The sequence below is a fragment of the Larimichthys crocea genome, chromosome VI (genome assembly GCF_000972845.2).
Source record: "Larimichthys crocea isolate SSNF chromosome VI, L_crocea_2.0, whole genome shotgun sequence".
Classification (NCBI taxonomy): domain Eukaryota; kingdom Metazoa; phylum Chordata; class Actinopteri; family Sciaenidae; genus Larimichthys; species Larimichthys crocea.
This window is the reverse complement of record NC_040016.1, coordinates 1,126,163-1,152,168: the sequence shown is the minus strand read 5'-3', so window position 1 is coordinate 1,152,168 and position 26,006 is coordinate 1,126,163. Positions and strand designations below refer to the sequence as shown.

The window sequence follows — 26,006 nt, the reverse complement described above, 5'->3', positions numbered from 1 at the left end:
AAGACGATGATGAGCATGATGATGATGCTGTGGGAGGCTGTCAAGGTGTCCTCGAATACAGACGTCGTTCAGTGACGTGAGAGGAGAGAGAGAGAGAGAGAGGAAGGAGTGCGCGTGTACGTCAGGAGGCGGGGCCAACGCGAATAAACGGAGGGATGGAGAATTCCGCGAGTCACCATCACGGATCCCCGCTGTCAATCCTCCGCCTTTGGTCCAATAGCGTGGCTGAACGCGGCAGGCTCGCCCCGCCACCCCTTCTTTTCAGCCCCGCCCCCCTCCTTGAGCTGTCCTCTCTGTGCACGCGCGTGGTCCTCCCTCCCTCCCTCCCTCTCTCTCTCTCTCTCTCTCTCGCTCTCTCTCTCCCTCCCCCCCGCGCAGCAACCACCACCACCACCTCCACCACCACTAGGTCGAGTCGAGGAGGAGGAGGAGGAGGAAGAGGAGGAGGAGGAGGGATGAGGCGCGCGGCGGAGGGGAAATGGCTGCCGAAAACAAGCCGGAAGGTAAGAGAGAAATAAGGGGTTTTTTATTTGAGGTGGCAGAGTCCTGCTATCCGGGGTTCAGACGAGGCGACGAAGGGACGGAGCCATAGAGGGGGAGAGAGATAACGACAGGGCTTTCCCTTTCTTCTAGCCCGTCCCAAAAACACGGACGCTGGTGCTGAAGCAGCGACTGTGTTGGTGGAGCACGGTTAACCGACAGCAGATAAATAACGGAAGGAGAGTTGTGCCGTCGGTAGGCTCTGAGCGTGTCGGGATAGGGGTTTGCTTTTTTTTTCCAACCGTGCGATGCTCGCCAGCGTTTCCCCCCCGCCGAGTAGCTGGTTTGTGAGTGCTTTTGAAAGCGTTTAGCATAAAGGGATGGGGATGAGAGAGGATGAGAGTGGTTCACGCTGAAGGAATTCAGATGCTTTCTGTGCGCGTGTGTGTCTGTGTGTGTGTGCGCGCGCGTGCATGCGTGCGTGCGTCTATCTCCCTGTGTATTTCTCTTTAAAACATAAAATAGACCATTGAACCGTAGATCTCCTTTCCTGACTGGCACGAAACCTCCCAGACCAGCTGTGCATTTATTTAGTCACAATCCCGATGTGCGTGTCTGTATGCGTGTGTGTATGTGTGTGTGTGTGTGTGTTTGTGTGTTTGTGTGTATGCGTGTTTATGTTTGTGTTCATTTGATGTTGATGTGTGCTTATGGTTGCTAAGGCAGTGAAGGTGAGAATCGAGCTGCATTTGGGGGGAGGAGGAGGAGGAGGAGGAGGAGGACGGGTGGAGTGTATGTGTGTCAGTTTTAGGTCATCATGTATGAATCTAGTTTACATTTTTACTCCCTCAACTCAACTCTTGGGGTCATTATTGTCACACACACACACACACACACACACATATACATTCATACACTGTTCAGCCTGTTATTCATTCATTCATTCATTCATGAATTATTTAACGGATGGTCAAAATCACCACAACATTATTATCTAGATCTCACTGGTTAATGAAATATGTATTCCTTACTTTAGACATTTGTTTATAAACACCCCCTGCTTGTTAGTCTGCTTGTTAAAATATGGCTTTCTTTTCTTGCCGGTCCAAAGTATTCCTATCACACATCCCCGTTAAGCCACCCGCTGAATGTGTTGTTATGGATGGCATGCAGTTCCTCCGCAACTTAAGCGCTAAAATGACATACACTGCTCAAATTATGTCGGAGACATCAGTTTTGGGTTTTTTTTTTTTGTTTGTTAACTGATGTCTTAAATTCTCTCCACTAGAGAGCAACACTGAGCAAGATTTCCCCCAACACGCAGTTTTTCTGGATAACTCGAACCACGTCAAGTAGTATCGTCATACATCTGTGAAGCACATTTTCAGGAGTACAGCCTGAGAAAGTCAGACGCACAAATGTACAAACATGCAGGCGAGCACGCAGAGTGTAGCCAGAGGCAAAGAGAAGGCCATGAAGTGAGAGTCCCGTTGCGTGAAAAGACTAGAACTGAAGATGAGACAGATGGCCCATGGGCTGATCAGCAGGCACTGTACCACATAAATATAAAACCACCCCCCTGTCTCTACAGTGTTGTACCTACACATGCACGCAAGCGGACTCAAGCATTCACAGCATGAGGAGTTTTCGTCCATTGGCCCCCTCGGTGTTATGTGTAGAGAGGACGTAATAATTTACGAGCCTCAGCCACACTGAATGAAAGCCAAATGAATCGCAGGGGCGACGAAGGCAGGAGACGGCTTATCCACTCTTTCCATTCCCTGGCAGATGTGCGTGGCACTGATCAGCAGAGTACACTAGTCGGCATGAGAACAACATCTACCATATAGCATGGAAGACCATCTCCCACTGCGCTGCTTGGTCTACTTTGTATCATAGCAACAGTGGTCAGGGAAACAGAGAAATGATGAGAGAGAAGAGAAACTAAAGCTGGGTACAAGTTAGTCACACACATGGAGGGAGTGTATCTACTGTGGCCAATCGATCAGGAGACACAATGGATGCAAGTTAGTGGATCAGAAAATGGATCAGCCCACATGCATATGACTTGGAGTTTTGTTAGAGGAGGAAGAATGAGGTGAGGTGTGTGACTGCCAAGGAAACCAAAGTCTGGAGCGTCTCCTAAATGTGTTCTTTGTCTCTTTCTTGCTTTTTTGTCTCTGTCTGTAGGACTGAAGAAGATAAGAAATCCAGAACGAATGGTCAGGATTGCTGTTGGTTACACAGGACACACCCCTCCTAAGAGTGACGACACCGACGCCAACAGTAAGAGACAGAAACACTCTTCACATCGTTTGTGCGTGTGTGTCCGCGCACACATTTGTCTGTGGCACAGGGTGACTCTGGGAGCAAGTATAAAAGCCTTCTGGCAGAATGATGTGATGCAGGAACTGAGTTATCCTTCTCATCTTCTCTGTAACAGATCACACTTACACATACATACACTCACTCACACACACTAAACAAACACACACTCTCTGCTGAGACGTCATTCCAATTTAGCTCTGTTACACATCATGTTTATTCATGCATGCCAGTACAGTATTAGTGGGCACACACACACACACACACACACACACACACACACACTACTGCACATAGCCATAGAGAAGGCAGAGCTGACTTTAGCTATCAGTAGTTTATCGTCATATCTAATCTGTACACATGGCATTATGTATCTGTAATCCTCAATGGGCCTGGTTAAACTAGAAGTCAGATGGAGTGTGTAATCTGGGGTCGCCACATGGTCGCGTACGCTCGTGAGTGTGTCCCGGACATGTGTGTGATAGCTGTAGTGTGTTAAAGGGACTATAAAAGCAATGATTGCTTTGATTGGTTATTGATTTTAGAGGACATGACGCAGATGCATGTCTCTGCCTCTGTGCATATGTGTGTGTGTGTGTGTGTGTGTGTGCGTGACTGTGTGTGTGTGTGTGTGTGTGCATGTGTGTGTGTGGGACAAATTGGAGAAGAAATAAACAGATGTAAGGAGGAGCAGACAGACATGCTGCTTAGGGAGGAGGGGGTTATGAGTATAGCAGGGGAAGGTATGTCAAGACACTCCTCCACCACACACACACACACACACACACACACACACACACACACAAACACAAATGCCTTTTTTCATTTCAAAAGTAGCAGATGGCCTCCTACCTGCACCAGACCCTCTTATTTTGTTAAGGGCGATGAGAGAAAACGAGACTGTCACAAAATGGCAAATAAAGAATTAAGAGAAAATCTGAGAAACAATAGAGTGGAATAGAAAAGAATAGAACAGAGAGTTCTGTTTGGGATGGCTGCTTAATATGAGCTGAGACTTCCCAAGCCTATCCCTGTCTCCTATCTGTTCTCACGTCCCAGCTGGAGGATTACTGGAGGAAAAGTTTATCAGCAGAATGATAAAATTAGCATGCACGCCCATCTCTCTACGCCCCCCCCCACCACCACCACCAACCCCTCCTCCCCCCCCTCCGCTCTCCCTCTCTCCTCGCCTCTCCCTCCCTCCCTCCCTCTTCCTGCACTTTTGCTCATCCCATGCGCTCCCCTCCTTTTCTTCCCTCCCTGCCTGCCTGCCTGCCCTGGCTCTCCCTCCTGCCCTCCCTTCCATCCCTCTATCTAGCTGCTGTGCAATGAGGCTTTCTTTCTGTCACATTAATTTCATCCCGAAAAGGGGGAAAGTGTGAAAATTTCCCCCGACGCCTCCTAATATCAGTAGGGGGAAGAGTTAAGAGTTGCATTTGGAGCATTTTTCTCTCTCTTTACTGAGGAGAGTTTTATAATTAACTGACAGCCATCTCACAAGGGCATTGGCTTGTTTCTGTGTTAAATATGGAGATGACAGTTTTATGAGGTAAAATATTCATCAGTCGGAGGCCGCTCTTCTGTTTGATTCCAGTCTAAATTATGGTATTTGATAGGCTACCAAAGCAATGTTTCACTTTGGATGAACATTTTCATTTTTTAGCACGTATACCTCTGCATGACTTAATGAGCCAGCAGTTCCACATTAGCATTCAGGCTTTGTCACTGTTTTGGGCTTTTTTTTTTTTTTTTTCTTTTTTACTAGATTAGCAAGTGAGTGAGTGATTTATGAATTTGTGGTTTACTGCTGAGGGACTCACATGAAGCAATGCGGGGACTGACATTTTTTTTTATTATTTCAAATACAAATAAAAATATGAGGAGCAGTAAATCTCCATATTCAGATATGTTTTCCCGTGTTCCAGGATGCTTCATTTTCCTGGGTAGCCGGAAACAAAAGAAGAAGTTTTTGCCCCATGTCACACCATAGTACAGCTCCGCTGAGAGCCATTTGGAACAGATGGAAAAGACGATTGCGACAGTGCCCAGGCTGAATTTTTTAAAACAGGGACGCGTTCTCTGGTTCAAGATTGTTAGAAATACAAGATACAACCCTTTGGGGTGTTAAAAGCTCATCAGCATTCAACAAAACTGCAAAGTTTGTCTTCCATTCCTCGTCAGCAGGGAGAATAAATGTGAGGACGGGTTAAGATGATGGTCGTGTCCATGAAGGTGTGCTTTGAAAGGGATTTTGGTACCAAGGTCACTGGCAAAAAACGCCACTCTGGGACAAATACTGTGATGTGCGTTCTTTGATCGGCAGGCACTGAGTGTGTATGTGCGTGTGTGTGTGTCTGTTTGCATGTATGGGTGTGCATGTGTGTGTGTGTGCGGTGCGGTGCGGGTGTTTGTGTGCGCGCCTACGCATGTGCAACGGGCTTGTTTGATGTGGTGGTTCTGGTACATTTCAAAGGCGAGGCTCTGATGAGAATTCTTCAGAACAGCAGGGGGAGGGGAGGGGGTTATAGCCAGGAGGGGTGGGGTTTAAACACTGATTGGCATTCATAGCAGAGAGGCTGGAGTGCTGCTAAAAAAGAAATTAGGCTTTAACTAAGCTGCACCATTCAGCTGTTTAACTAAGCTGCTGCACCGTTCAGCTATTTGAAATTTTGTCTTCTCAGGCCTTCTATTAATAAATGCATAATTGATTAGGGGGAGCATACGTGCCTGAACACACTTCCTACTGACACAAACACACACATGCTCAGACACCTACATACTGACATGAGCACACACACAGAAACCCCACTTATGTCTCACAACAGTACTTTTCTCTCTTTGTGTCCTTACAAATTTCTTACTTTCGAAATCTTCCTCTCTCTCTCTCTCTCTCCCTCCCTAAGTTTCTTTTTTTTTTCTTCATTAACTGTCTCTCTCTGGCTCATTGTCCCTGTGTCTGTCTGTCTCCCGCTCTGACCCTCCCACCCCACCTATCTCTTTTTTTTTCTCTCGCTCTGTCGTCTGCCCTCAGGTAGAGTATAATTCCTATCTTCCCAGGGGAGTCATGAATGGACGCCCTCTACTCAAATGCTTATCAATAACCTTTGAGTGCTTGCTCTCTTTGACTTCTGAGCAGCACACCCGTTGGGCACGCACTCACAAACAGCTACATACACACACACACACACACACACACACACACACATAGACACACCAGGGACTCTATCTTTGTGTGGATACTAGGCGCTGGTGAAGTGGTATTTTCCTGAGGCGCAGTGGGATTTTTCCCTCAACTGCACCTATTTGGTATTTTGATGATTCAGTGGGAGGAGAAGAGCAGTTTCACTGGTAATACAGCAGCACCATATAGTTTTGGCAGTGGTACACTCTTATAGCAAAACTACATAAACAGCTATTGTCATGTTTGTCATGCCTGAATAATATGCCCTTCCACTAATAGTCACATCATATTATACTAAAAAGGACAAGGCTGGCTATATTTTTGTCAACAAATGATGAAAGCCGTTAAAGATTTTAATCTTTAAAAACAAGTCACAAATATGTAGTTATATTTTTTAAAAATGCTGATTTTCTTCCTAAAACAACTGGGCACTGTAGTTTTTAGTGAAGTTAAAATGTCAAAAGTATCAATACTCTTTCGATACCACATGTTTAAAATGATGCAATATTATCAAGTCAATAAAATCGAATGTACTGCAGCTATAAAAAAAAAAAGAAGAAGAAAATCAACTGGTCATCATTATGTGCACATTGACCTTGTCATTGAGTGCAGGGTGTTAATTCGAAAAAAAGAAGAAAAAATGGGGAGTTATACTTATATTGTGTGCACAACCTCTTTTTTTTTTTGCCACGGTATCTAAAGAGGTATCAAGTATTGTTTTGTTTTTTAATACTAGTAGTTTAAATGTTTAAAATTCTGGTATTGTGACAACCTAAGTGTGTAACCTAAACAGGAATAAATAGTACATTTAGAGAGCACTATTTTCAGCTGGAGATTTGGTGCTCTTCACAGCAGAAGGACGGTGTGTGTGGGATTGACTCAAAATAAACTGCTATAAACTGTTCATTGTAATAAAGGACCATATCACCCAGTACAACAGTGTGGCTCACTCATGTGAAAAACTAATAGAGCCTTATGACAAAGAGGAATAAGTTGTATTAAAGCTTAACTACACAGACAAGTCTTATTTGTTCTATCTGTTCATTGACGATTTTGGTCTTTTCTGGGATTTGGTGATAATAATAAAAAAATATCCCCAGACATTGAAACAATAAGTAGATAATGGTTAATAGCTGATTTTTACCAGCTTACCTCACCTCACCTGTGGTTAGTGTGGATCATTGTCATTCTAAATAAAATACAGCATCACTACGCACAGAAAACATGCAGCTTCCAGGAATCTTAATATGTCCAGAAACTCAAACTAAACATCACCTACCCGCATAGCAACATTTGGGCTGCTGTATATTTGCACTTGTGACTCTCCAGCTCCTGTACAAGAAGATTAGTTTCCTCTCAGGAGGCGCTAGTCTGAAGTCTCTGCTCCATTACCAAACTGTCTGTATAAGACTGTGGGGAGAGCATTGCTTTTAAAGGGGATAAGAGATGCCCATGTGATTGGCCATTATTGTTACCAACCCCAAATGCACTGATAATGTATGATAATGGCTTCTTCTTAATCCCAATCTGTTTCCGGGTGGGCCCCAGGTGTGTTGTGCACCTCCACCTGCTGTCCAAAAATAAGTGCGCTGCCGCTCCCTCTGCACACTGCGTACTTGACTATTGGGTGTACCCTGTGCTTTGATTATTAACCATGTATACATCACTGTGAATCACCCATAAATGAATAAAATAATAAGATAATGACACGCTTACATAAATGATGATGTGAAAATGGTAAACATAGTTGGTGTTCAATTTTGGCTTTTTCCTGTGTCATTGATTGTGAATAATATATAAACATCTCTTTGCAGTGCTATGCCAAAAAAATTTCAGTCATATTTCTAATAAATCAGAAATTCCAGTAAGTTTTTACAGATTGAGAACTTGATTCAAATTTAAACTAAATGTCTTTTGACAGAATTAATTAAAGCTTATGTCCTTCAAAGGCCTGAACACATTTTTTGTGGAAATTCACTTGCTTAAGGTCACATCAAGTCATTAAAATGCTCCACAATAAAAGTTTGTTACTATTTTATTCATTCAGATCCCAGAGATGCTGCATTTTGGTATTCACCTCTCACAATGTGTCTGTGTCTGATGAGAAATTTCTCTCCTCTCCCTACTCATCCTTCCCTTTGTCTTCCTTTATCTGCGCCCCCTTTTCTTCCCCAAACCCCCCTTCCGCTCCAGATGAGCCAGGCCAGTTGAAGATCTACCTTCCTAAGAAGCTGCTAGAGTGTCTACCCAAATGTTCCTCTCTGCCCAAGGAGCGCCATCGCTGGAACACCAATGAGGTGAGAATGAGACACACACAAGAGGGAAATATCCGTGACGGTGAGACAAACTCAGTGTTTTGTTTTTTTTTGCCTGTGACTCATCTCTGGCTAATGTCACATTGAGAGATGAAGAGGAGGTAAACAAACACAATGGCAGCTTTTCATTATGGGACCCTTAAACTATGACACCAAGAAAGAAAGAAAAAAAAAAGCAACGGCGAACTCACAGCTAAAATCCCGCAGACTGTACATTCCATGTGGGGTGTTGCTGTCTATTTCGCTTTTCTAATCCAAACAACTCTGGGTTAAGGCGCAGGAATCAGGGGCTCCTGGGTCTAAAACTATATAAGGCTTAGAGGCTATAAAACAAGAAATAAGGCTACAGATTGAATGTTTCCACTGCTGATTGTTACCGAGTTCAAAAACCCTATGGTCAGTCGGATAAAGATTGTTATCGGAACCTAACATTGTTGCTATGCAACCACAGAAAGCTGTTAAATGTGTGGCACATTTCTGCTCATGGGTGCTTTTTTTTTCCAGTTTTGTGTTATGTGTGAAAATGATGCTCTAGTTACATTGTGTAATGTTGTCCTCCAAAACAAAAATAGAAGAAAAAATTAAAAGCTGTCCATGAAGTATAAACAACAAATGCAGTGATCGTGCACCAAAATAACCCAGCAGCTTTACTCAGTGTTAACCACATTTTAGCACTTTTAGTTTCTTCAACTGTTAGAGCTTTCACACAAACCCATGGCTACCCCACATTAATATAGAGTCTGGGTTTGCCCTGCTGTGGGCCAAAATTAGCATCATATTTGCAGCATGAACAATAGATAACTTTAATTGTGCTGCTGGCTAAGTGGTACAATGTAAAATTAGGCCAAATTAGGTTGGGACAACTCGTTACTCAGGGCCAGAGATAACCCTGAGCTAAACATGTGGGGTGTGAAAAGCCTTTCAGAGTTGCATGTTGTTCCAGACTTAAGCTGTTAGCTTAGGGAAGTGTTTGATGGGTGGAAATGGATGCAGGCATTTATCGTCAATAGCTCCTTGTTTATGCATTGCACAGCTCTCCACTGGTGGTTTGCTCCATCCATTGTGATGTGGTTGGCCTCTGCTGAGACATTTTCTCCATGTGCAGGCTGTGCACTCCATTATGAATGTGTGTTTGTGTGTTTGTGTTATTGATTACCAAGTCCAGCATTATTATGCAATGCAAAGCTGATTTGGCCTGTGGTTTTTCTCTCAGGAAAGTCATTACATTTTTCATGCAATCCATCTCAATGAAGGTCATACTGGGAGTTAAGCACGGCGCCTAGTGAACAGTGTGCTCACATGAATAGGCTATGTGTGTGTGTGTGTGTATGTGTACAGTTCAGTACAACGTGACTGCTGCTGGTTAGGGACTTCCACACATCTGTCTAAGCAAGAGCAATTGTGCACAAGGCACAGGGACTAGACCAAAGCACCTTGTTGCTGCCCCCTCTCCTGCCCTGTCTCCCACTTTCGCTCCATCAGTCTCCCTTCCAACTTACCATCTAGCCCTCTCTATCTTTATCTTTCATTTCCTCTCCCACCCTGCCTCTCTCGCTTTCTCTCTCCATGGCTCTCTCTCTGATGAGGAGGTACAGGCTCAGTTCAGGAGGAGGTTGGGTGTCCCTCAGCGGATTCCTTCAAAGCTCCTCTTCCACCCAGGCATAAAGTTTCCTGCATACTTAAACACTCCATTGTGTCTGCTGCTGCCTCTTGCTCGGTGCTTTCGTAAGGGGGAGCCATGTGTATGCTCGCTGTGCGTCTCGTGCATGTATGTATTTCAGTCTGTGTTTGTGTTTCTGTCTGCACATGTGAGTGTGTCTGTTAGGGATGTGCACAGCTCCAGATTATTGCGGTAGCTGCTACAACAAAAGAATTGATTTTTTTTTTCTGTGTTTGTTGATTTTTATCTGTCTGACATTGCAAGAAGCATAGTAGTTTTCATCAGCAGCATATTAAAAATTGAAATCATCATTGGTCATCAAATCTTATACATATGTAGAGTTTGTTCGTCCACCATGGTTTGCTGTTTAACACAATGATTATACATGGGATTTCCAGACCAATCAGCTGTCAAGTCAGCTGTCAAATCTGAAGCTTTCAATTTATTTATTTAGGTACATCCCCTCAGTGTGTGTGTGTGCGTGTGTTTGTGTGCGTATAAAAAAAATATAATACAGTTCTGGTCTAGATGTTGCTCATGAAGTGTGGAGATGTGTTATCGACAAACGTGTGTTGGAAACACCCAGTAATTATTCGGTGTGTAGACACTCGTGTGTCTGTGTTTGAGTGTGTATACGCTTTTGTGGTTTCCATAGAATTCTTCATTTCCATATGGTTACACATAAGAAAATCAAGAATTGGTTTTGTGTTTCCTTATCCTTCTACTCACAGCGGTTTCTCCTTGATGTTTATACATGTGTGCATGTAGTATTAGGATTATCCTTGTGTGTGTGTGTGTGTGTGTGTGATAGATAAAGAGATTACAATTCTGTGTTTGGATGAGGATGCGGCTGATTAAGTCAGGCCGATCTTTATAAGTCTTCATCTGATATGTCCTTATTCTCACCTTTTTCTTGGCATGCTTATGTACGTGCAAGTGTGTGTGAGTGTGTGTGTGTGGATGTTGGTGTGCATGCGCATCCGCGCGTGTCTGTTTTCTTGCACGTGAGTGCGCGATCGCATATGATCCTCTGATCTCTGTTTTGTCACGCATGGCTCCCCCCGACATCCTGGCCTCCCACAAGCACTGAGCTGTAACCCCATACATTTTTACCCAGTCCACTCTTCTCTCTCTCTCTCTCTCTCTCTCTTTTGTGTATCTACTGATGTGTGAAATTATTCTGGGATGGAGGGATGGATTCCTCCCTGAAGGGCTGAGCGGAGGCGTGAGCCTTTTGTTCAATAATAGATTGGGGGTGTATGTGTATCTGTCCATGGTAATAGACTATAGACTAGTTTTAGATAACAAACCGCACTCAGGTGGACAGACTGATGGTGGAGCCTGTTTTATCCACCCATCGGGAATGACTTGTTGTTTGGTTTCAGCAAATTCTATGGAGCGCTGACGTAAGGAGGCTATCAAACTTTTTCAAATGTAGACAAAGACAAACTTTAGAGGTTGGTCCTGGGACTCTAGCTCATGAAAATATATGATTACTCTTGTGGTCCCCACAAGAGTAATCATATATTTGACATACAACTCAGAAGTCAGACTGAGTTGAATACCGAGTAAAATTCCCTTTCAAAAGCTGATATTAAAACAATGAGACATGCACACACACACTGTGCGGATTGCATGATCTAATGTGCATTTTAAAGGCTTGTACTTCAGAGCAAACCCCCGCCGCCCCATTCCCCTCCTCCCATTCAAATGATGCAACTGTCAAACGGGTTGGTGCAGACTTCAGTACATCACACAGACGACAGCCGTCTGTGCCACAGTTCTCCTGAATGTCAGTCTGCTCCACATATTGCTTAACTATACGGTTAAAAGCGTTGGAGGATGGCATTATTTTGGTATTGATGATATGAAATAATATGATATAAAACATACAAAACAGTGTTTCATTGCACAACTCTGTTCTTGTCATGCAGCGATATGTTGGTAGCTGTAAGGTTCGAAGGCAGCTAGTGACAGTTCGCACGCGCTCGCGTCTGGCTGTGCCGCTGCATGTCACTAACATGATTGCTTGAATGTGAAGCAGATCAAAAAGCAGCATATACATTTTAGACCACTGCCCCATCTGTCTCCTCTGTGTGTGTGCGTGTGTTCACGCATCAAGGGTAGGTGTTGCCATGGTAACAGATTGGGTGTGTGTGCGTGCGTGTGTGTGTGTGTATTCCTGCTAATGGTATGATCGATACATGTGTGTCCCAAACACCATTTGCAATTGTTCGGTAACGTCAAAGGTGATAAGAGAGATGTGGCGTAGTCAGTCAGTACCTTTGCTCGCGATGCCAAACATGTACGACAAAAAAACACATTGCTGAAGGACAAAAGCTCGAGATCTCAGGTAGAAATGTCAGGAATCCACCAAACTCACCTGTGTGTGTGGTGCGGCTCCAATTTCCAGCCCAAACAAAGCTCTGTGTGCATGTATCTCTATCTGAGTGTGTGTGTGTGCATGTAATTTATTATTCATGCCATTATTGTTGTTTGTGAGCCATTAAATAGATACATTCAATTAAATATGCATGCAGTGTATTCCTACATTTCTTTGCAGAGATATTTGTTTTTCCCTGTAGGTAAGACATGAGGCAGGAGAAGTGTCTGGAAAAGAAGTTATCCAGGAAGGGTAACGTTAAATGTCACCTAGCAGACCACGTGAAGAAAAATACTATAGATCCATGCTAAAAAAAACCCAGAACGATACTGTTAGGAGACAGCCAGTTACAGGCCTCTATGTTCCATTTATACTGTGGTGAAGGGTGCCCTTGATTTATGAATTTGATGTGTGAATTGCTAATGTCCAGCTCACACTGGCACAGGGTCAGGAGGCGCTGTCACTTACCATTTTATCTGCCGTGTCAGAACAAAGACAAAAGTAACACGCCTTTGGAAACGTGCTGAAAGTTTCATTTTCAAAATGAAATGGGCGTGACGTTCATGCATTTGTTAGATAACATATTCGTGAGAGACTTAGTATATCCGTGTCAGTGTGTGTATGCGTGTGTGTGTGTGTGTGTGTGTTTGTGTGTGTGTGCGTGTGTCCCAGAGCCTGCCTATGGCTGTAACCTCTCCAGTTGACATTGAGCTCTGTGCTGTTGCCGTTTACCAGAGTAAAGCATGGTTTAATGAGGGGGCAAAGAAGCCAACACGCACAAACACATATGCACACACATGCTTGCACGCATGTATATACACACTCAGACATGCACAACACACAATACCAGAGGGGTGTTTCACAGCTCCTTATATGTGATTCCTATTCTTTTATCTTTAATCATTCCTCTGTCTTTTGGGTTGAGAGATATTTTATGTTTGGAGAGTGCCAAGTTATAATCACTAATTAGTCCTCCAGGCTCTCGCTCCCTCCCTCTCTCTTTTTCTCCTCCTCTTTGTCTATCTCTCTATCTCTCTCTGAGCCAAGCCTAGCCCAATTAACACCCAACGTCATTTTGTAACTATTGTGACTTCCATTTCCGCTCAAACTAGAGACATCTATACCCTCCTGCTGACCGTGCTGGCAACATGAACCAAATGTGCAGCAATGCAAAGAATTAATTAAATTTGTTCTTTTCATGAATGTAATTTCCTTGTTGATACATGTAATTATCCAGCAGGCTTTTCATTTGCAAATGAGGCTGTACATGGTAAGTTGGACATGTGTAGATGTCTCATAGATCGTTGGGCTCAGTATTTCAGTGGGTTTCACTCATGCAGATATTTCACCACATGCAAGTTCACAAGGGGCTGCGATTAACCAGGTTTTACAAGTCTAGTCAGGGAAAGCCAGGTGTTTGAGGTATGAGTGTTATCTCTCCTCTCCTCTCCTCTCTCGCCTCCTCTTCCTCTCTTCTCTCCTCTCCTCTCCTCTCCTCTCCTCTCCTCTCTTCTCTTCTCTCCTCTCCTCTCCTCTCCTCCTCGTGTCTCCTTTCCTCCTACCCAACTGGAAGCCCCACATTTTCCTCCTGTTCTATTTTCTCCATGTCGCACAGACCCACTATTTATCTTGCCCACTATAATTTGACACAAAATATTGTTAACTGGAGACACAGAAATATATTAAACAGTGGGAATGGGTGACTGTGAGTGTGGGGGTGTTGTGTATGTGCCTAAGTTCATTTATGTGTGCCCGTATGTGTGTGTGTGTTTGAGTCCTGTTAGATTCCAAGCCCGACCAAAAAGAACTGAATGACCAGCGGTGTCTGCTGTAATAAGAGCCGGCTGTGCAGTAGAGACAATACTTTTTGTATCCTTAAATGTCCCCACATAGAACCCATGTAATATCTGAGTCCTGTGTAAATTAGATTTAATTCATTGGAGACAGATAAAGCATTGAATGTGAATGTGTATTTGTGTGCATGTTCGCGCACACCCGGATGGTCCTTGTACTCCTATTTTGAGTCCTTGTATTGCATGCGTAGAGCTTTGTCTGGATAACTTTATAACTTTGTTTAACTTAGATAACTTTCTCTTCCTCAGACTTAGCAAGGGCTTTAGGAGTCAAATATATTTTACAGCAGCACAAGGCAATTTTGCATGTTTACATCCCCAAATAACAGTGAGATGTCAACAAAACATCACATTGTAAATCAAGTACCACAGGTGCTGGAACCCTATTGATTTTGATTGAACTTTTTCTTTAGCGTTCTCTGACTTAATCATATCTGGAGCTTAGAGACTTATAAAGGAATATGCCTAGTTCAGGTTTTCTGAAGTCAATACATATTTCATACTCTCTGCTCATGTTTTACGAAGGTAAGTTTCAGTAAAACATCAATTTTTTTCTGCACATGCAGTTCCAGCTTGTCGTCTGGGGTTTGATGCAAATAAGAAAAAAATAACTAAAATATCTGGAGGTATGTAATTGTATGTCTATGTGTCTGCAGATTTAAAACACCGGTAGCGCTACCCTGATGCACACTTTTTTACTCATACTCATGCTTGCTGATGCTCACTCTACGGCAGTCCACAGTCACACAATTATTTAGCAATATTTTACTGTAAATTCATGTGATCAGTGTGTACTGTGCTTTTCTGTGGACACCTGAGACGGCATGAGTTCTACATGAGTCGCTTGAGAGGTTTTTAACAGCTTCATTGTTGTGTAAGGATTATAGAGTTGTCCACCAGCAGTAGTGGGCGGGAGCTGCTACAACAGCTTTTCCTTTATGTCATATATTTTGTGGATATATTTAAATCTCTCTGACTACTCAGCCAAGCTTTTCTGATAACAGACAATTGCACTATACCAAAAATCCAAACATATTCCTTAGTGACTTGTAAATTGTTGCTTAGCCCTTAAATTATTTTACTCAGCATGAATTCAATGTGCATTTCACTTCATTCCTTTATTTGACAGAGGCAGCCTCAAGGGTAACAGGAAATGTGTGGAGAGAGAGATGGGGAATGACATGCGGGAAAGAGCCACAGGTCGGATTCGAACCATGTGCCACCGCGGCAAGGACTGATCCTTCACTAAACGACACCCCATATTTTACCTTTTTTTTTACGTTGCTGGCATAAAGTTGATTTAGTCCCTACAGAATTTTCCCGCTCTGCTTATTTGGACAGATTATATAGCTCTTATTTCTAGTGCAACAAAATATTAATATGCCTCTGTGAAAAAACACAATTTGCACAAATATTTGTGCGATTTGTGCAAAGTTGCAGGTGTAAATTTTACATGACCTAGAAACAGCCCAACGCATGACAAAACCAGACAGTTGACACATGTAAATATTTGTACATGACATATAAAAAAAAGAAGTTGTCAGAGAATATGTGCAAAACCAAACACTAAAGCAATCAAACTTCACAGACCTATTTGAAAAGGGCCATAAAAGGTTTGCTCTCTATATAGTTGCAGTGTTTTGTTGATGTGATCTGAGAGTGTTGGCCTCACAGGCCTCAACCCATTATTGGCCACTTGCAGGCTGCAACTCTATTTTTAATTAAAATTGGTAAGATTATGTGGTTGTTTAGTTGCAAAATCAATGTTGTTTATTGCTGCACAAAAACACAATATAATGATAAAAAGATGTCAGCTGCTCGAAACATTTTAATTAATTCTAACCCATTAGTAATTTACTCTCTGCATTAGATTTGATAATGATGATGTGTATGTGGGGAATTGTGGTTATGAATACTTAGTAGTAAATTACATATCAACCACAAGGTTGGTTAGTGTTTAACATTCACTGGTAGCATGTCTCAAGGTAAATCTGTTAATGTCTGTGTTTCCCTGTTAATGAGTTGAGAAGTCATATTATCATGCAGCTCTCCTGCCGTGTTAACTGCACACTGTGAACAGTGTTCATCAACCAACTTTTGGCCTCATGAGGTTTGTTTCACAATTAAAGACTTAAATTTTGAGGCAGGGTTGCTTATATTAATACATTTTTATATGAATTATACATGTAAGTGCATTAGATGTATATACTCTGATAAATATTCAATGCTCTATAATTGCCTTAATTGTCTAGTCCTTATACAGTAATCACACTGTGATGCAGGTCAGATGTGCTGCTATGTATGAAAAACCAGCACTAAGTCATTTTTAAGGTTTTTCTGATGTTATAATCTCATTCAGTTGGATCTCCCGTGTCTCACAGATCTCAGTTTATTACAGGAGCCTAGCCAGGGGTAAATTGGCCCTCTACTACATAATATCCACAAAAAAAAAAAAAAAAAAAACATAGTGAGAGAACTACGAATCTCACGGTGCTGTGACTAGCATTTTCCACTAACATTATTCTGGAAATGTACACATTCACAAGATTTACCCTGGGAGATGTATACATTTACTGGTAAATATTCCCACATTTACCTTAATAGACACAAGGTGAGACATGGTGTGCGTGCATTGTGTGTGTGTGTGTGTATGTGTGTGTGTCCCTCTCAGAAGACCACAGTATGTATCCAGTGTTCCTCCTCTCAAACTGCAGTTATACACAGCATCACGTACTTCTTCATCTCCCTGTCTCTACCCTCTTCTTCCTCCCGCTCTCCCTCCTCCCTCCTGCTGATGTATGGAATGTCTACTCTCATATGGAATGTGTTTGTAAAAGTCACGGTAATCAAATTTCACTGATTCCTGGGGGATTAAACAAGGTGGCATTTGTGTGTGCGAGCGCGTATGAGTGTGTATTCTGTCTCCGTGCATACGCAATATTAGTTGTGTACGAAGTTGTGTGTTGTAATGCAGCTGTGTCATTAGTCTAAGACCAGCTCAGCTGTAATATATCATCCATCATCTTGTACTCTAAGGAGGCTACTATATAAGGGATACTGATGCCGCATTTGCATACTGACAGTGCATATATTTAATTGTTTGAAATGTACAGTATGAAGCAGTGGGTGGGGGATGATAAACACCTCATACGGAAGGGAGAACATTTCACTTGTTTCTTGGCAAGTGACAGAGATTGAGAATACTGTTCATTCATGCCTTTGGGTGTTTGACAGTGAAAATTTTGGCTAACAGTATCAAAGGCCTCTTTGAAATTCCTCTGAAATGCTGGAAACAAAATCACTCCGTCCCAAAAATGTGATTGTTATCCTGTGGAAGTGTTAGCTCAGTACTCGAACAAACAGCACTAACATTGCAACAGCAAGATTTTCAAGCCCAAAAACAGGTATTACCCAATGTTAAGCCTAAATGCATGATTGCCTCTTGTTGGCAGCGCATATGCTCTGGCCGTATGTTTGGTGTAGCTTACCAGTTTGCAAGTCTTAACACTGTCCAGCACACAACATCAGCATTGCTGTCTTAGTGAGGCTTTAAGCTCCGGTCTCTTTGCTCAAAGATGTCATTGCATGTTTAACTAGAGAGTCACAGTCCATTACAGTTCATGTGAGGTGGAAAGTTACCAGGACAGCCTGGCAGGCAATGATTGATGTCTGTCTCCTCCACACAATCTCTAAAAGTGCATTAAATTAGAGCAGTTATTAAATGGTTTTGCCAGAACTACATGCATTTAATTGATGAAGACAGATTGAAACAAACAAAATGTCTCCCAAAGGTCATGATAGTTTCCATAGGCAACAATAATAGAGATGGAAATGGATGATGTTCTTGTGGTAAAGCATGTTGGTTATATTTCTCTTCGCCCCTGTTATTTATTTATATACATTATGTAGAAGTTTAAAGATAGCTAAAATACTTTAGCGCCCACTGCATGAGTCACAGTGCTTGAAGAGAGGATGATGACACTGGGCTCTACCTTATACAATGCGTCATCACTGTACATATACTGTAGACTTAGTAAAGAGGAGCCCCTTTGGATCTATTGATACACTATACCGTACACTTATAAACTATTAATGGCATAGCATATGTTCATCAGATATTATCATTTACAGCTTCTCCCTGCTCATGTATTTTGTTAGCAGTGTATGAGTACAGCCTGTCCTTCATGCAGTGGTTTCAGCCAAGTTGAAGTCATGGAGAAATTTCAAGATGGATTGGGTCTACATCAAGCTGAATTCAAAATGAAACAAATCCATACTTTTTTTTTTTTTTTAACCACAAGATGCAATAAAGAAGTTCCAGACACTGCCCATATTCTGCTGACTCCTGGTTTGTGGTTATGACTTTGTCCAAATCAACAGGAAAATGAGTAAACCGTTTCTGGGATTTCAAAAATAATGTATTTAGCCTAAGAAAAAAATGGCATGCTTTTAATCAAGTGCAGTCGCAGTAAAAAGGAATTCTGTGGGGAAGAGGTTAGATTAGATTCTGCATATTTTTCTGTTGCTTGTGGTATTGTTTATTGGTAAGTAATCAATGGCAAGTGACTAAGTAAAAAAGCACATCATTTTGTTATCTTATAAAAAGTGTTATTTTTGAACAAGAGGTGAATTTTGCATTCACTCCTTGACTCTTTGAAGCGCAAGCTGGCAATCATCAGAATTGGGAATGCATTTGGGACTCTTTTATTAAACCATGTGAAAGGTATATCACATTTTGCAATACCCTGAAAGAGAGTGAGTGAGTGCAAGGCCCATAGTAACAGTCTATTCAGGTCTACAGCCCAAGGCTTCATCCGAGGCAGAGACAGATCAAACTGCACAACAGTGGAAGACAGTCACCGGAGCCGGGTTGATAACCTTTAATGTTTACTTTTGCTTATGATTGTTTTAACTTCAACTGCCTGTCTCCCAGTATGAAGCCTCCAGGTTTGATGTTGGTAGAGAAGATAAACCTGCGATTGCAGACAATTTGTCCATTTGTAAATTGACGCTTGTCTTTGGCAGTTTGTTTTTGAGGCTTGAGGAGAGTTAAATATGCATGACTTCAACATGGGTGGCTTCAAGTTTTTTTTTTTTCCAAAACAACAAACAAATGACATGAAATCTTTATTTGGCGGAGACAAACAGAATTCTGAATTGATTTTTTTTTAGAGACGACTCCACGTGAGCTCCAGCAGTTAACTAGATTTGTTTGTTTCTTCTGAAAAGGAACTACAGTGATATTTACTGAGAGCACACACACACACACACACACACACACACACACACACCGAACAGGTGCATAACCTCACACACAAACATACGCATGCACGCACACGTGTTCCCATCTTCAGTTGGTGGAGGAGGAGACAAACCTAAAGATCGCCACGGAGACCCATCTTTCAAATTTATTCATTAAACTCCCAAATGCTCCCCTTAACGAATGTAATTAGAATATGGTAATGAGAGAGGGCTGAACCAGGGAGTGTTGTAATACGCTTAGCAGCACAGAGGGAGAGAAGAAGAGAGAGAGAGAGAGAGAGAGACAGATAGAGACGGAGAGGGGAAGAGAGTAAGGGAGTTAAAGGAGAGAGAAAATAGAGAGACTGACTGACAGGGTGCCAATTTATGTCTTGTTGTAAACAAGTATTTATGCCAACGAGAGGTGGCACACACTATTTCTTCCCCTTTCTCTCTCTCTCTTTCTCTCTCTCTCTCTCTGTCTCTCTCTCTGTCTCTCACTCCTTAGCCTACCAACCCTCCTCAATAACAATAACATCAACAATAGCAGAGCGGAGCTGAGCCTCGGAGGGCAGAATGACTCACAGTAAGATGAGGCATCAGGGGTTAACACAACCACTGGAGACTCCTTCATTGAGACGCCCCCTCCGCCCTCTCTCTCTCTCTCACTCTCTCACCCTCTCACTGTCTTCTTCCTCCTCCCACTAGCAAACGCGTATTCGTCATTAGAGATTTCAAATAAACGTGTGCGTCTACTGAATGTGCGTGCGCGCACACCTTTCCTGGTTAACTTTGTGGGATTTTTTTTTTTTTTTTTTGAGGACTCTGACAGGCTTTATCCAAGACGCCCTAGCACAATGGGGGTCCTGGCATTGTGTTTGACACCACACACCTGTTGCTGTCTTTGATGTGTTCGCCCCCCCCTGCTGTGTGAGAAGGGGCCGTCTCCTCAAATGCAAATACAAGGCAGGAGGAAGAGGACAGGTAAAGTGCGCATGAGAGAGGAAGTCTTAGAAAACTATGATTGATGTTCCCTCAGTGGATTGGGGCTGACTCTTCCTTGCTCTCAGGTCTCTGCTAAAAAAAGTTTGCGCTACTTACTATACTGTGAGTGTGTGTCTGTGTGTGTGTGTGTGTAGCCACCTTCACCATTTGGACTTCTATATATTAGCGAAAGGGAGATGAGAGGGAAATGAGACTGAGGCTGCAGGGAGGAGAGAGAGGGTAGTAAAGAGGTCAAACCAAAAGGAGAGTGAGTGAGGGAGTGAAGTAAAGGGGAGAGTGACTATTTCATTATAAAGCCGTCACTCACATGGGCAGCAGCCACCACATAGACTCTTCTGAGACCCAGCCTCTCAGGATCTGTAAGTGTGTGTGCAAATACACTTGTTCTTGCCTGTGCATCCTACCATGCATTAGTTTTGACATGGGAGGTATTTTTGAGTCCATGTATGTCCAAGTGTGTGTCGGTGTGTGTGTGTGTGTGTGTGTCTCTGAGAGTTGCGGCGTGACAAAGATGGATGTTACACGCATGTCTCTCTTCCAACCAGGTGACAGGGGCGGGTCCCCTCTGAAGGTCAGACCACGTCCTCCAATGATAGCCAGCACTAAATGTGTGTGTGCAGCAATGTGTTGCCAATGCAGTGTGTGTCGCCGAATGAACAAGAGGAGAGACAGAGAACGCCGTGACAAGTTTTATTTATTTATTTATTTATTTCTTCACACAAGCGGCTTTGTGTATTAATAGACGGCCCATTTGTATGCATGTGTGTACAGGTCTTTTATGTCCATGGACGTGCATGTGTGTGTTGCCCAGTGTGTGATGAGGTGTTTATATGATAAACACAAGGCAAGCTTGAGAGGAATTCTGATCAGGGGCTTTGCAACAGTTGTTATGGAAACAGCATTAAGCAGTTGTATTAGCCAGTGGAGGTAATATAAAGGCTGAAAGTAACACATAGTGGGGAGTGGGGTAGTTTGGGAATACAAACTACCCGTTATTGCTCGAGTTTACAATAGACTTGATGAAATTTTATTGTGTGGCTAGAATCGAACAAAATTATCCTGGCCAGGCTCTCTTTCTTGTGAGAGCTGCACATCTTAATTAGCCAGGTTAGAGGAACATGGTGCAAACAAGACATTATTGGTCTGGTTTACAATAGGAGTCACATCATCAACTCTTGGTTCGTTTTTCTCCTTGCAGCATAGTCTGAAGTTCAGAGAAAAGCAGCCATTGCTGCATGACATTGGTGATTTTAGAGGTCACTCCTCAGATACTATTGTTCAGATACTACAGGCTGTGACTCCGAGAGATTGGGCCTGACACATTTCTGTCAGCAGCTGTGGATAATGACATGCCTACTGGCACCTCTCAATTCTAATGGATTATTGATTATTACAGTTCAAATCAAATAAAGGTTTAGCATAAAATTGTCGTTGTTATGCTTCATTTACATGATTGGCCTTTGAAGGAGGCATGTTTAAAGATAGACCATGATCAATAAAATGTGGGTTGGACAAATGGCTGAGATAGTGCTCCGGATCGAAATAAAAAAAACACGGAGAAGCCTGTAGTCTGCAAAAAAAATAAAAAAATAAAATAAAAAAAATAAAAAACAGGAGGCAATTTTGGATAGAGTGTCTATCAACGTCAGACACTGACAGGGTTGTTCTGGGAAGGAGAGAACCGGTGGAGGTGCTCAGGAACAAATTACAGCATCAGCAGACCTCCCCTGGTAATGCTAATGCAGTTCTTTCTCCCATATATGTACACAAGACTTACCACACTCAAGGAAAAAGGCAGAAACGGATTGTGTAGTTGTAAAGGACGCTTCAGTTTGCTATATCCCCGCACCACCAAAATAAACTGTTCAATGCCAAACGTTTTCTGTGGTGAGAACCAGAGGCAGCCTTCATTTGAGGCACTTCGAATGGATGTGACAGTTCCAGTTTACAGACAACTCTGTTTTCCCCAGATCTCTGTCGGGGTGATGCTCATCATTAGACTTCAAACGTGCACGCACACACGCACTCAGACACGCACGCACACACCCACTTGCCTGTGGCTAGACCCTATAACGGAATCTCCCAGGGGAAAGCTCCTGGATAAGTCTGTTGCGAGGAAGGCGACCCCCTCTCGTCTCCCCTCCCTTCTCTGGAAATCTCCCTGAGGCCTGTGTGTGTGTGTGCATGTGTGTCTGCATATGTGTGTGTCTGTCTGTCTGCTTTTCTGTACATGCCACCGGTTTCTTGGAAGGAGATGGTCTCAGTGATGCGTGAGTGGGAGGCTGATTTCCCCAACTGCATCGCTCGCTCCAATCTAACTTCCCACTCATGCGCTTTGCTTTGTTAGATATTTCTTAAGTAACTCTCTCCCTTTCTCACAAACTACACATGCAGGCAGACAGGAACTGTGTCTGTGTGTGCGTGTGGTGGGAAAAGTGCGTGTTTGTGTGCATTCAGCCAGGCCTGTCGTAATGTATTATTACGTAGACTCACACAGACATGCAGAACGTCTGGGTTTCTAGAGTAGATCCCTGGAGAAAGATACTTGTCCCTGTCCCTGTGTCTGGCACAGCCAACACACACACACACACACACACACACACACACACACACTCACAGTATTCCTGAAGGGTCAGTGTGTCGCTAGGCATGCTCAAAGCGCTCCATCACTGCTTTCCACTGGGACAATAACTATGACTTCCTGAGGATCGACCTTCACCATCTCACTTCTGTCACTCTTCACATGGGCGTGTGTGTACGTGCGTCGGTGAGGGAGTGAGCAGCAGTGTGTGCGTCTGCAGTGGGAGAGTGTGTGTGTATGTGTGTGTGTGTGTGTGGGTGTGTTTTAGAGTGTGTGTCAGGCTGCCGTTTCAGCTGACTCTTCTGTTTCTGGCTTTTTAATGGCTCTTATGGGGCAGGCCTTTAATTGCAAGTCTCTCTCCCTCCTTCTTAATCCTCCCATCCTTCTGTCTTTCCCAGCCCCTCGTCTCCTCTCTTATTCTCCTCTCTTCTCCCGCCTCCCACTGGCTGACAGTCACTAGGGGAGCCCGAGTGCCTGGCTGGGGCTGTGGAGGCCATATAGGATATTGACTTGCTGCGGAGTGGTTTGGGAGGAGGAGAGGTGGCTGCCTGTCACAGCTAATGAATAGATGCATAAGTGAATGAGGCACTCCTTTTGTGTGTGTGTGTGTGTGTGTATGTTGGTGTGTGTGTGTGTGTGTGTGTGTGTTCTTGTGCCTAGGTTTGGCTAAAAAGTTTTATATGCCTCAGACAGATGGACATTAACAGTGGTCAGCTTGATAGTGATAAAATTAAGGGTGTGATGACACTAAATACTTAATATGTAAACACATATAAATGCAGGATGAGGTAGTGGGGGGTTGGGATGTGAGGATCGAACGGAGGATGCTAAAAAACAATTCAGTTAAGTACCAGCACCCTCCAGCTGCCTTTTTCTTTTCGTCTCTCTCTCTTCCTTTCTTTCCCTCCCCCTCTTTGTCCCTCCATCTCGTCTGATCGGTGTGGAGCTGGAGTGCTCTCATGCCAAACTGGGACAAATGCCTAAAACACACACACACACACATACACACACACACACACACACAGAAAAAGACAGGAGTTAGGAAGAGGTGAGAGGAGGTCTGGAGAGGAGACTGTTGATCTGAGGGGGCAGATGAAGGAGTGCTGGAGTGTTCACTATTGCTTTGTGCCACATTTCAAACACTGATTGCCTTAAGAGGACAATTTACATTTCATAGTCTTTCACAACAAGTGGGAGAGATGGGAGTCAGAGATAGGGGGAGAGAGAAAATGATGTTTCAAGGAGGAAACTAGAGGTGAGAGAGTTCACTGAGCAAAGGGAAAAAAAGCGGCGTTGCGTGAGCAACTAAAAAGCAGGAGGTATAAACAATAGTTTCTTTTGGCTGAATCTCTGTGTATGGACGTTTTGTTTTGCCTTACTCTCGGTAGAATGCACCTGTATGATTTGAACTTTCTTTCTTCCTTATTGGATTCATGTGCTGTGCAAGGAGAATAGAAGTAGTGTGGAGAGGAGAGGAGAGCTGAGGAGATGAAAAGAGAGCCAGAGGAATTAGGAATCAAGTTAGGAGCAGGCTTTATCTGACGGGAAACTGTGAAACTGCAAAGTACAAGAAAACTTTTCCTATCAGCGCACTCTCTCAGCTATAGTGTATGGGTCTGCACCCCCGTGTGTGTGTGTGTGTATGTGTGTGTGTTTATGTGGCATGTGTGTGTGTATTTAGGAGATAGCTTTTCCTCCCTAGTGGAGGGAGACATTGGTGTGTCGGTGAGCGTGATTGGTTGTTGGCCCTTAGGGTCTGTCCTCTATATCTGTCTCCTGACTGGCTGGTCTGTGACCAATCAGGCACCCGGACCTCACCGTGGCAATCAGATAGTGACACGCTCTCTGTGGGCATCGACAGGTCATCTGGAAATACCTGTTATGTTTTATCTCGCCGTGACACACATGTGCACACACACCGATATAACCTTTCTGTCTTGTCTTTGTCTCTCTAGGAGATTGCTGCATATCTCATCACTTTTGAAAAACATGATGAGTGGCTGACGACATCGCCAAAAACCAGGTGAGGAGAGCGCAGACAGTGGTTTCCTCTCACACACACACACACACACACACACACGTACAAACACAGCATCACTCAGTCAGCTAGTGACTCACGTTGGTTTAATCTCAATGACTGAGTGCCTGTGTTTGATTAAAACATTAGTGGTGTACGTCAACTGTCTCCAAAGGGTCTCTGCTGACGGCGTACTCTACATGTAGAGAGCGCTCCAGAACATGGACGGACTGTAAAGCACCTAGTCAGCTGGAAATGGAGTATTAATGAATGTAAATGTATTAGGATAAGTGATGTATAATTCAGACTGGGGGAGTGGGTGTTAAAGGGGAGGGGAGAGTATGTGTATATAAGATGGGGGTGTGAACAGGGATTCACATGCCAGAACTGAATATTCATCGATCCGAATGAACCATAGGTAGCTCTTTTCCTAGAATGGGGAGAGGTTAGGTAGGAAGGTAGGAAGAAAAGGAAGGAAGTAAAACCGAAAGAAAAAGGGCAACTTGAATTATTGATGAATCACCTTATTGACATTTACTTTAGTTAATACAGATATAGATGTGATTTTTTTTTAAAAAAGAGAAAGAAAAAAGAGAAGAGGGAAAGAAAAGAAAAGAAGAAATAAAAAGTAAAGTAAGTGAAGAGGTCACCTCATGGCCCCATTTCTGATTACTGACACCGCTGAAAGCCTGAGGTGATGCCTCTGTGCTCCCATTGTGCGAGCTGAAGGACTCTTCTCAGGAGCAGCCTGAGGCCAGCAGCACAGTTTATGTTGTGGATGGATTTCTCATTGATTGGTTGTGCTGCCGTATAGCCTCAGCCTCCCAGCAGCAACAGCAACAGCAGCAGTCATATTGGTGTTATTGAGCAGCAGTTAGATATAATCCCATTTACACATGACACGAGGCACGATTAGAACAGATTACACCTAATCCCATCAGATGGAAAGGAGCTCAGCTAACAGA

At 43.3% G+C, this 26,006-nt stretch overlaps 1 protein-coding gene across 1 annotated transcript in view; it reads left to right on the top strand.

The window, feature by feature from the left end:
* Positions 1 to 377: 377 nt before the first annotated feature.
* Positions 378 to 26,006, top strand: part of LOC104940405 (calmodulin-binding transcription activator 1) — a 51,705-nt gene continuing 26,076 nt past the window's right edge. The window contains exons 1-4 of the mRNA XM_027279423.1: positions 378 to 503; positions 2,671 to 2,766; positions 8,180 to 8,283; positions 24,980 to 25,047. Of these exons, the coding sequence (XP_027135224.1) occupies positions 479 to 503; positions 2,671 to 2,766; positions 8,180 to 8,283; positions 24,980 to 25,047 (293 nt within the window). The 5' untranslated portion in view covers positions 378 to 478. The remainder of the gene's footprint in view (positions 504 to 2,670; positions 2,767 to 8,179; positions 8,284 to 24,979; positions 25,048 to 26,006) is intronic.